The sequence below is a fragment of the Sinocyclocheilus anshuiensis genome, unplaced genomic scaffold (assembly GCF_001515605.1).
Source record: "Sinocyclocheilus anshuiensis isolate Anshui unplaced genomic scaffold, SAMN03320099.WGS_v1.1 scaffold836, whole genome shotgun sequence".
NCBI lineage: Eukaryota > Metazoa > Chordata > Actinopteri > Cypriniformes > Cyprinidae > Sinocyclocheilus > Sinocyclocheilus anshuiensis.
The window spans coordinates 957067-968112 of NW_015551122.1; the positions used below are offsets into that span (position 1 = coordinate 957067).

The 11046-nt window shown below is 38.1% G+C and overlaps 1 protein-coding gene across 1 annotated transcript in view; it reads right to left on the minus strand.

The window, feature by feature from the left end:
• The window catches only part of LOC107663081 (THO complex subunit 2-like), a 100323-nt gene that overhangs the window by 77919 nt on the left and 11358 nt on the right, over positions 1–11046 (minus strand). Inside the window, exons 3-6 of the mRNA XM_016453233.1 lie at positions 7014–7105; positions 3939–3990; positions 2373–2443; positions 1597–1718 (exon numbers count right to left, since the gene is read on the minus strand). Of these exons, the coding sequence (XP_016308719.1) occupies positions 1597–1718; positions 2373–2443; positions 3939–3990; positions 7014–7105 (337 nt within the window). The remainder of the gene's footprint in view (positions 1–1596; positions 1719–2372; positions 2444–3938; positions 3991–7013; positions 7106–11046) is intronic.

An 11046-nucleotide genomic window follows, 5' to 3' on the forward strand; every position in this document is an offset into this window, starting at 1 on the left:
CTTTGGAAGCAAAGCACTTGCATCTGATGTTCACAGAAAGACGACATGGTGGAAGAAGAGCAGCAGCCGGTGCTTCACAAATGTACCAAACGTCATGAAAGCAGATATTTGAGCACATTTCAGTTTTTACGAAAAGAACATGCATGAATGAGAAAAGGTGGGTGATGTGATTGATATGAAAAAGAGTTAAATGCGAAGTCAATGTGACACTGGCACTGACAAGTAAAGATTCACACCACAAATATTTAAGAAGCTTAAAGCGTAGGGAGACTGACTTTATTATGTAATTTGCAGTAGAGGTCTTCATGGGTCCACTTGGATCCGAAAACCTGAGGTCCAAAACTTCGACGAGTGCCTCGGACACGGGTCGGGTTCGGTACTAGCGGCCTCGGGTAATTTAAAATAAATGTGTTTTTTCCAAATGGACCCAATAAGAGCCGAATTCTTTTAAAACTATCCCAGATGTGTACTTGCACATTCGTGTGAAGTGAGGAATGCACATAGAAAAGGAGTATACGTTTGTAACCTCGCACACAGAAATCATCTTATAGATCTGAGATCCATCAGGAAAATCCACTTGCTTCATTATGCTGCGTGTTCATGCAGGGCTTTTCTTTTTTGTGTGCAGAAGCCTTTCACCGGAGATTAGGTTGCAGACAACAATCATTAGGCAATCGATTTAATTTTTATCAAACTATCACGTTTATTTTTCAAATCCACTGGTCACAATTAAAAGCCGAACTCAGAAATAGCTTGTATCCATCAGGCAGGCAATAATATAAAGTAACAATAAATGTTAAATAAATCAAAAGAAGCAGCCAAATCAGTCAGCAGTACACCGCGATTTTTCTTTACTGACTGCAGGGCTGCAGGCTGTGCACACGTCAATGCCATTTACAGTCGGGTTCGAAAATAAATGCCGTCGGTCTCTGGTCTAATTTCATCGGGTCGGGTATTTCTTTAAAAATATATATATATATTTATGCACGTTGAAGTGATTCGGGTCGGGTACAGAGTTTAGGACCTGAGAAGACCTCTAATTTTCAGTGCTTCATGGTAGTGGAAGGAGCTAAAGTGTCACTTTGGTGTGATTTTCTTAATTCGATTCCCAGATTGGAGATTTCTTTGCAGAATTATGGGTAATGGAGTTTTTCCACCAGGAATTCCACTATTAAACATTTAAAAACTATTGAAACAATGCTGGCAAATGGCTTCAACAAAAGCAGGTACCATGGATTGATTACATGGCACTCTATAGTCTACATGGCCTTCTCTCTAAAGCTAGTAAGCTTCCTATCTAGACAAAGTAATATTGTCTAAGCAGACACCTCACTAGATTGAGAGGACTGAGGCTGCAATATTGTCTAGGTAGGTTGCACAAGGTTTTTAAACTATGATGCCTAAAAATACAACCTTGATAGGCAGCACATCGAGTTTTCAGACTGTGACGCCCTTACTGATTTTACAGGCAAGCCACACACTAGTTGAATGAATGAATGAATGCTGTCTAGTTAGGCAACAATTTAGTTTTTAAGACCAGTATTTACAAGAAAGATGCAATCAATCAATCCTATTTTAGGTGGAAATGTGACTTACAATAGTTTGGTCTTGATTTTGACAATCTTCTGGTTGAACTGCTGAGCCTGTTTGATCAGTCCCAGAGACTCCAGCGTTTCAGGATCTAATCTCTCCTTCAGCATACCATCAGGAACACAGATCTGAAAACGACAGACAACAATGCCTTTAATTAGACACTCTTCACCAACACTGCTGTGGAAGCTCTATCAGGAGGATAAGACCAGTATTAAATTAATCAAAACGCTGGAATAATATCTCTGCATCCATCAGCGTAGCACTGCCCACATCCCACCTCAATGGCATTCAGCTACACTTACATAAGACATTAATAACACTGCATAACAAGCCCGTATTTGCATACTAATCAGCCGTACAGTGGTTTAAATGAAAAGAAGAGAGCAGGCACACTGCAGGTCTTGATGAGTCACCCTGACTGCCATTACAAATGCATCGTGTTCTGCCACAACAAAGATGTGAAACATGCTCCGGTTTGAGGCCTAGCTCAAATACCCACAGCCGCTGTGAATGCGTTTCGTTTCATTCCAGCACAGTGCTGGAGGTTCGGTCAGGGGAGGAGAATTTTTCACTAGAGGACAGAATTTGGGCCACTCAATCCTCTAATGCAGCTAATCTTCAGAGTCAGGGGATCGGCCACCCACTTACGTATGCATGCAAAAAAAAGCATATCGTCAACCGCAGTGTGTGCTGTAGTGCTGGAGAGATGGGCGATGTGTCTCAAAGCGCTTTACTGCCACACAGTGGTCATGAAGACAATCACACGCTGCTCTACTCACCAAACAGGCTCCAACCAGCTGGGTAAAATGATCTCGCTTGTGTTTCTCCTCCAAACAGCCAGTCTCAATATCTGCAAAATCAACAATTACACATGCACGTCACGTGAATCACTAAAGTCAGATGTACATAACGTATAAATTAATTCTTGATGTGTTATGTACATCTACTGTCATTTTAATTGATGGTTACAGCAATTATTTGAAAGTGCACACTGTTCTTTTACAGCCTGTTAAATAAGCTTTGTAACAAGAAATGAATCTGATTGATCTTTGTCAGGGTAGACGCCATTCTCAATTTTAAACAGATGTCATTGAGGATCTGATGGATTGACTTAATCTTTACAATGGCATGCAAATGCATAAAGGTTTTAGATTAGATGTCATTTCCGAAACTCACTAATTGAATTATGGAGTTTTTGCTTACTAAAGGTTTTTTTTGTAAAGAGGTTTCATCAGCTAAACAATTGCCATGTTAAATGTCTAGTATTCGTGATACTGGAATGTCTAACTTCTATCTATACAATAAGGGCCTAAAATTTGTAAGGGCATAAAAAAAAAGTTACTTTTTTACCACAGACATTTTATCAGTTAAAGTATTTTCTTAGCTGAAACTCTGCTGTCTGAGTCTCCTTAGGCCCAATGGCACTTTTATATAATTATAACAATTTATAATAATATATAATAATAGAAATATTCAAGACAGAAATACATTATTGTTATCATAATAAAACTGCACTTTAAAATAAATGTAAAAGAAGAGATGGTGGAGAGAGCACAGCTGTATCGGTCTAAAAATATTGCGGAAAATGCAAAGAATTTGCCTTTCTGACATTGCTATATTGAGCACGCTGTAAAACTGTAGCCCTTTTTAAAACAGGCCGGCAAAAAATCCATTTCAAAGTAGCTGGTGGTTAAATATAAGTGGATATTCTCATTGTAAAGGATATTTTAGTGGGCAAAAAAAATTCTATGTGACTAAATTCTTCCGTGTTTGGAAGAAACAAATCCATAACATAATTTGAAATTGCAGTTAATATTATGAATTTCACTGGTTTAGCTTTTGAAAAATTCTTCATAATGTAAAGAGTATGTTCATTTATATGTAAAAAAAAAAATATATATATATATTTTTAAAAATACAAAATAATCATGATTATCAGTTTAATCAGCATGCAGCCCTATTTCGCAGGGTCTTCAAAACAAAACATTTATCGGTAACAAACTAACACATGTTTTGTGTAGGTTTCAAGAGCTGTAGCATCTCCATGTAACATTAAATTAACATTTGAATCAATCACACTGAGCCTGACAAACGAACAGCAGGGAATTTGATGGGAGCTTCATTAGAATAAGTTCAGCAGCTGAATTATGCAAACATCTGTCAGAACAGCGATCTATGTGGACACACGACTGCAGTTTAATAAACATGTTCACTCATGCAAGTAACAAAACTGTCTTTTATACAAATGCATCCTGGCTCTTTCTTCACCAGGACAAATGAGATGACACTGTCTGGCACACTCCTTTCACCAGCATTAGCATGTATAAACATACGGCGGGACTTACCTAATATACAGAAAACATCAGCTAAAATAGAAGGCATATCGTCCCGCAGCTCCTGAAAGACAAACGCAATTGCTTTCGTTTCAATGGCACATTGTACAAATGTTTACAGCATTTCAATTTCACAGGATTTCAACGTCTCTCTTTTTCCCGGTGGAGATTCCAGTTCACTGGAGGACGGTGGACAGCACACTAGATGTAGGCTAGCAGAAGTAGCAGATCTATCACTGGTACACTTCAGCTGTGTTTAGAAGGCTAGTTTCATCTGGCTGGATGAGATGTCACAAGCAATCTGTGGAGGGATTCTGTGTCCATGCTCCACAGATCAAACGTCACTACTGCTGTGAAAGAACGCGTGTAACGTCTGATTCAAAAAGTTTAAAGAAAACCTAATTGAGATACACACGGGACAGCAAACTTCATAACTCAGCAGGACAGAGTTTGTGAGGGTGCTGAGATGGAACAGTCCTAGCAGAACTTCACAAGGTGTTTGCACCGTAACATGCTATTTACTTCAGGCGCTAGGCCAGGGGTGTCCAAACTTTTCCTAAAGGGGGCCAGATTCGACGATGTGCTTTGTTGAGGACAAAAATCTGCAAATATCTTGTTTTTAAAGCTTTGATAATTATTAACATAGTTCATAATTATAACATAGAATGGCTTTATGGTATTTAATCTATTAACACATGAACAGCTGCGGGCCGCTTAAAATTCATCCACGGGCCGCATTTGGACACCCCTGCGCTAGGCATTCAAAGCCACTCACATAAGTTTAGATTAAAAAGCAAAAAAACGAAAGCAGTCGACCTCCAGAAAATGTGTTTCCTGTGACCGCTTGTGAACGTTGAAACCCTGCCCTCCTACTTCCTTACACTCGACATCACTTTTAGTGGGACCAATGTTTAAAACTTTAGTTGGGAGTTTGTTCTGATCAGCATGACGAAACATCACTAATAAAAAGCTGTGTCTATGTCAAGGTCGTTGTAGTCGGAGGATTTCTGATATGCAGCAAAGTGTGATTTTTCCCTGTAACCAGAAAAATCTTGTTTGTCTACAAAGAATGGTTGAAATTTGAGTAATGTTCTCTTTTGTGTCCAACTGTGAAGCAATAGTTCACCCAAAAACCAGACACCTGTCATGTATTTCACAATGTCGCTCCAAACCCTTATGACTTCATGATCTTATGTGAAACATACAGTAATGCATTTTAAAGATTGCTAGTTGTTACAATAAATGGGGGAGACTTTCAAGCTTCAAAAAGTTGCATGAGCCCAGAATATGCAGCATTAAAGTAGCCCATGTATCTCAAGAGCTAAAATGTTTCTGAAGTCGCATGATAGCTTTGAATAAGGAACATACTGAAATTTGAAATGATAATATTTCACACTAATGGGCTGTTAACAGCTGCTACCAGATCATTGAAAAGAATCAGATCTGTTCGATTTGTGAACAAATCATTCACCATTGTTCTGTGAACTTAAACCGATTCATTCCCCACACAGAGCTATCATACGACTTCAGAAAAAATAGAGCATAAGTCATATGGACTACATCAGGGCTTTTCCTTAGAAGTGAAATATTTACTTGAAATACCCCAGGAGATTTTAAGTTAATATTTAAATAACTTAACAGATTTATATGTTTACATACAATAAAACTACACTGAAATATCATATTGCTACTAGAGCCCAACCGATATGTTTTTTTTTTTGGGCCGATACCGATATTATGGGGTAAAAAAAAAAAAAGACCGATATCGATATATCGGCCGATATTATGTGTAAGCTATATAACAGTACAGTATAGTCAAAAGTTTGGACACACTTCCCATTCGTGTCTCCAAACTTTTGACTGGTACTGTATATAGAATACAGTATATACATAAACGGAATATATATACATAAACACATTTTTTGCAACTATAACTCAAATGTGGTGATCAAACACTTGTGTGTCACTATATGACAAATAGGCCTATGTAATGGAAGCAGAGTATTTAACAATTTAACAAACTTTATTATTCAAAATGAGTCTGACATCAGTGCACTTAACAGTAAACTTTAAATATAGGTGCGGGTGGGTGGCGGGCGGATAATTTATTTGAAGTAGCAGACTCGGGTGAAGTTTGAGCTCATCCACGCATCTCTACACTGACCTGAGTCGCCAGTAGCAAACAATGGAGCGCGCTCTGCTGGAAAAACTAAGTAATTACACCACTTAGAAGCATTTCATCTGCATTATATGTTCCGTAAAAAAAAAATGTTCATATCGGCGGCATATTCGCCAATACGATATATCTGTGACAGGCTCATATCGGCCGATAATTTTGGCAAAACGATATATCGGTCGGGCTCTAATTGCTACTGCTGAGACACAAAGATCAAATACTCAGCCGCTAGTGAAAAGAGTTACTTTTAAGGGTGTTGATACTTGGGTTCATTCATTATGTCTATCAAACATTCAAACCATCAAGCTGTTAACATGGCAAATCCTTAACCTTTTATTTTGGTGGGATATTGGTCAAATGCTGGCAATTGTGCAAATGTAGATGTTTGTGTGTATAAAATGAACCTAGCATACATAGCATTCCCAAATGTGCGTTAAACTGATTTTACAAGATGTAGTTTTTGAGAAGCAGCGTAACTGCAAACCATCTGCTCTGAAAACACGATATTAAAAGCTGCGTGTAAATGTAGACAGTGCAACAGACTATATACTTCTTTATTTAAATCACAGCCTTTGATTTGATAATTGCAACTTGAGGACATATCGTTATTTAGATTAATTGTGCAGCTCCACTTGTTTATTTTAATGTTACTTCGATTTAACTATCTTTTCATTGACTAATGTTCCCACAAAAAAACAGCTAGGGGTTTGCGAAACCCTTGACTAGCTCAATAATACTTTGTCATTTTGGAGCTTGAGAATCGTTATCCACATTCACTTCATTGCACTGAAAAGTGGCCAGAATATGTTCACAATATTGTGAATCACACAGGATTAATATGACACATGATGGTGAGTAAATGATGACAGAATGTTCATTGTTGAATGTTATGAGACGGGATCAGCACTCACCATTACATCAGCCAGGAGACTGGCAGCCACATCCACCTTCAGATTGCCCTGGATAACATGCCAGCAGAGTTCATACAGGGCTGTCTGCAGATCTACAAGACAAAACACACACACACACACACACACACACAGCAGACTCAATAACAGCTTTCAGTTCCTACAGTCATGCTGATAACACCTGCACAATATTAAACAGAGCTTCTCGCCACAACCTTGTCAAGAAAAACACTAGGGCTAACCAAACAGGATGACCCATGAGCAGTGTGAGAGTGTTTTGGTCAGGTGACAGAACGGTCCCTCTCTCTTTGGGGCCAGTGCTTGCATTCTTTTGTTTGTTATTCATATGCTTGTGTATGTTGTAAACTTGTAAACTTTGTTGTTGTGAATTCAGTTGATTAAAGTGCCCCTATTATGGGTAATGAAAGGTTCATATTTTGGTTTTGGGAGTCCTTAACAACATGTTGACATGCATGCAAGGTCAAAAAACACTTTCATTGTCTTATAATATGCATTTATTTTTACCTTATTTGCTCAACGACTCCCAAACGATTCGCTCAACGATTCATTTTTCCAAACCCCTCCTTTGCGTGACCTAATCTGCGGTGATTGGTCTCATTTCATCTCTCCTGTAATGCCTGATAAAGCAGCGTTTGTGAGCGCAGTGCTGCTTTGTATACAGCGTTACCGGGGAAACCGCTATTTTTACTGCTCCAAAAGTGGCACCTAGTGGCAAAGAATGAATCTGCATTTTCATTCAGAACAACGCAAAAAGACCAACAAGTGGGCGGGCAATATGCTAATGTTTCATGTTGACGTCAACATGAAACGGCTTGGGATTCTTTTTAAAAACGACTTGTTTCAATGATTCGGAGTCGACTCTTTGTTTTGAGAGACAATAACTTTATACACGGTGCACTTTCAGATTTAAAACTTTGCAGGATGTTTTCATTCACTTAGAGCCGTGTTACACACTGCATGAAAGGTAATTTTCAAAAATCCATAATAGGGGCACTTTAAAACTGTCACCAAGGTTATCTAGATGGTTGCAATAGGTTGTGTTAAAATTGCAACAATGACTCATCATATTATGAGTAGCATCAGTTAGAATCGATAATGAGAAATCAATAAGACTTTCATTAACATTTCCCAGTGACCGTTTATGAAGTTTATAGTTGTCATACCAGGGCTCCAGACTGCGTGACTACTGTATTTGAGACCAAAACTATTAATTTGCAAATTATATTTTTGCTGAGATTGTCACTGGTGACTACATAAATTTACATGTTGTGACTTGTACATGTGGTTTTCCTTGCGATCACATCTTTTGTTATGGTGACGTAATAAACTGAAACGATGTGCATCAAAGTTTTAGTTGAAAAAAGACAAACAGTCCGTCCTCATCTCTGCTGAACACCAGCGTTGACTGCACACCAGTTGTGGCAGCATGAGAGAGATCGAAAATGACGGAGACGTGCGAAGAAAAAGTGCACAGCTTGAACAAACTACAACAGGTAAAGCTGTCATCTGTGTGGATATTAGCAATATCGTAACAATTCTCGTTTATAATCGATACTAATATGGCTTCTTGTTAACAAGATCGTATGCTGCGTATATTGAAGGTTAAAATTGACTGATTTGTTAAAATTACACTTAATGACGTTTTTAAAATAATAAAGTTACAATTACATAATATTTCTACTTCAATTGTTTTTTTTTTAATATAAACAATGGTGGCTGTAATAAAAACTTGATGGATTTATTCAAACATAAATTAAACATTGAAGAACAGTAAAAATTATAATGTATATGTTATATGGTGCATATATTTAGCAAAATGCCCCTCTCTACAGTTTATTTTCTAACTAATGAGTTCATGGTCACCGAATATGTTTTTCTGAGGTAAATGTGACATTACGTGACATTGTACAAGCCGTTATCGACGTCTTTGCGCGACTGAAACACTGATTGAGAGATTACATGAGACAGGATACGGATTGTAAAGTTGTACTCTTTCTTTTAACTTACCTTCGGATGTTTAGTCATGTTTATTTTGTGTGCTGAAACTGGCATTAATGTGGAGATGATCAGTTCACGTGCACCTCGCTACAGCAATCTGTCACTACACATTAAACAGCGCTAAAACGGCATTTATTGTTTGAATATTGACAGAATTTGAAATCTGAGACTTTGTTTCATATTAAAAGTACTAAAGCACAATGCTTATTGCGATTTACTGGATGGGAAGTGTGCTTAAACGTTACGTCCATTAACTGAAAACAGGCTAGACTACTCGATTCTTGGGATTTAAGAATCGCTATCGTTCCGTAAAAATGAGAATAGATTAATATCGAGATATCGATATTTTTTTACCCAGCCCTACGGAGCACGATGCAAAAAAGCACATAATTCAGTGGGAAATGAACAAAGTTTATTCTGTATAAAGAACACGCGAGAATAAATCTGTTCTCAGAGACCAATGATAACAAGAACTCAGCATCCCCTCTCTTCTTCGGTGTTTGTTTACACTTGTTTTGTAACAGCGCCACCACTCTCGCCCTTTTGTGCAACAGCAGCTGCTCCGGGAACATGATTTAAGCTCGAATCGGATTGGACCGCCCATTTCATCATGGAGCGATGGGGGGAAACAAATCGACACAGGGCGGGAATAAAAAACTCTCGCTTTTTCACACACCGCGAATAATCGTGCATGGTGTGAACAGACCCATAGGGATCTATTGTTTTGATTCAAAAGCATCATCGCGCCAAATTTTTGCGTTCAATGTGGAAAGGCCTTTACTGAAACGTCTCATGTAATTGCTCATTCAGTGTTTCAAACTGCGGAAAATGTGTAAAGCAACGTGTAAAAACAATGCCACGTAACAATCATTTACCTCAGAATAACCATTCGGCGTCCATAAGTTCATTAGTCAGCTAGAAAAAAAATAACTATAAAGAGGAGCATCTTGCTAAATATATGCTCTATATTGCATATTCATATTTTTACTTAACCTGTTGTCTACAAGATAAGAAACAATGCAAGGAGCTAAAGATAAAATTCAACATCTCCTATATAACTGCATGTTACTAATGAAGAAAAACAGGTGTGCAGGACATATGACAGCATTTATTGGATGCATTGAGGAGGAGCCCAAACTACACTCAATGGCCAAGTGATGCTGACATAGTTATAGTCTGTGATATTGGCACAGATTCTGTGTACTAAACAATTATTTGTGACTGTACACCATTCTTAAGTAGACAAAGATGTTTAGTTCCCACTTTAAGTGAACCTTAGTCCCCAGGACATCTAAAAAGATGGATTAAAATCCTAATTCTGTAAAAGGAGGGGAGACATAACTCGTTACTAACGTAACTGTGGTTCTATGACTAAGTGATAGACCGCCAGAGGCAGTGCTGAAAGCAGTGGAAAATCCCTCATGCTCGCACTTGACTCAGAACAGAATAACAAAGTTGTCACCTCGTGACTCTCATGACGTATCTTGAGCTATAATAACTAGGGATGGGCGATATGGGCTTTAAAATATATCACGATAATTTCTGATATTTATTGCGATAACTATATCAATGACTATAATTTAGGGAATCCTGTTTCTTTTGAGCAGTGGTCACCAACATTTTTAGGCCCAAGATCCCTGACCTCGGCCTTTATGAAAGACAAGATCTACCTATTGAAGAATTGATAGAAAAAGACATCCCAGATTGTACTTCAAATTTGAGGCCTTTTACTTAGTATTTTAATTAGTGATGCGCCGATCATAGCTGATTCATAATTCAGATTTTCTTTTCTTTCTTTACACATTACTGAGTACACACGTAATGTAATGACTGTTTAATTCATACTGGAAGCCGGAGGGCGCCCTTGCGCAGGAACGCCACATATGCATAGTTAGTAGAAGTAATGCTCCAGGAAGAAGTATCCATTGATCGCTGTAGCTGAATAAAACGCAGATAAAGAAATTTGAACTGAGGAAACCTGAAGACAATAAACATGCGATTGCACAAAATATATGGT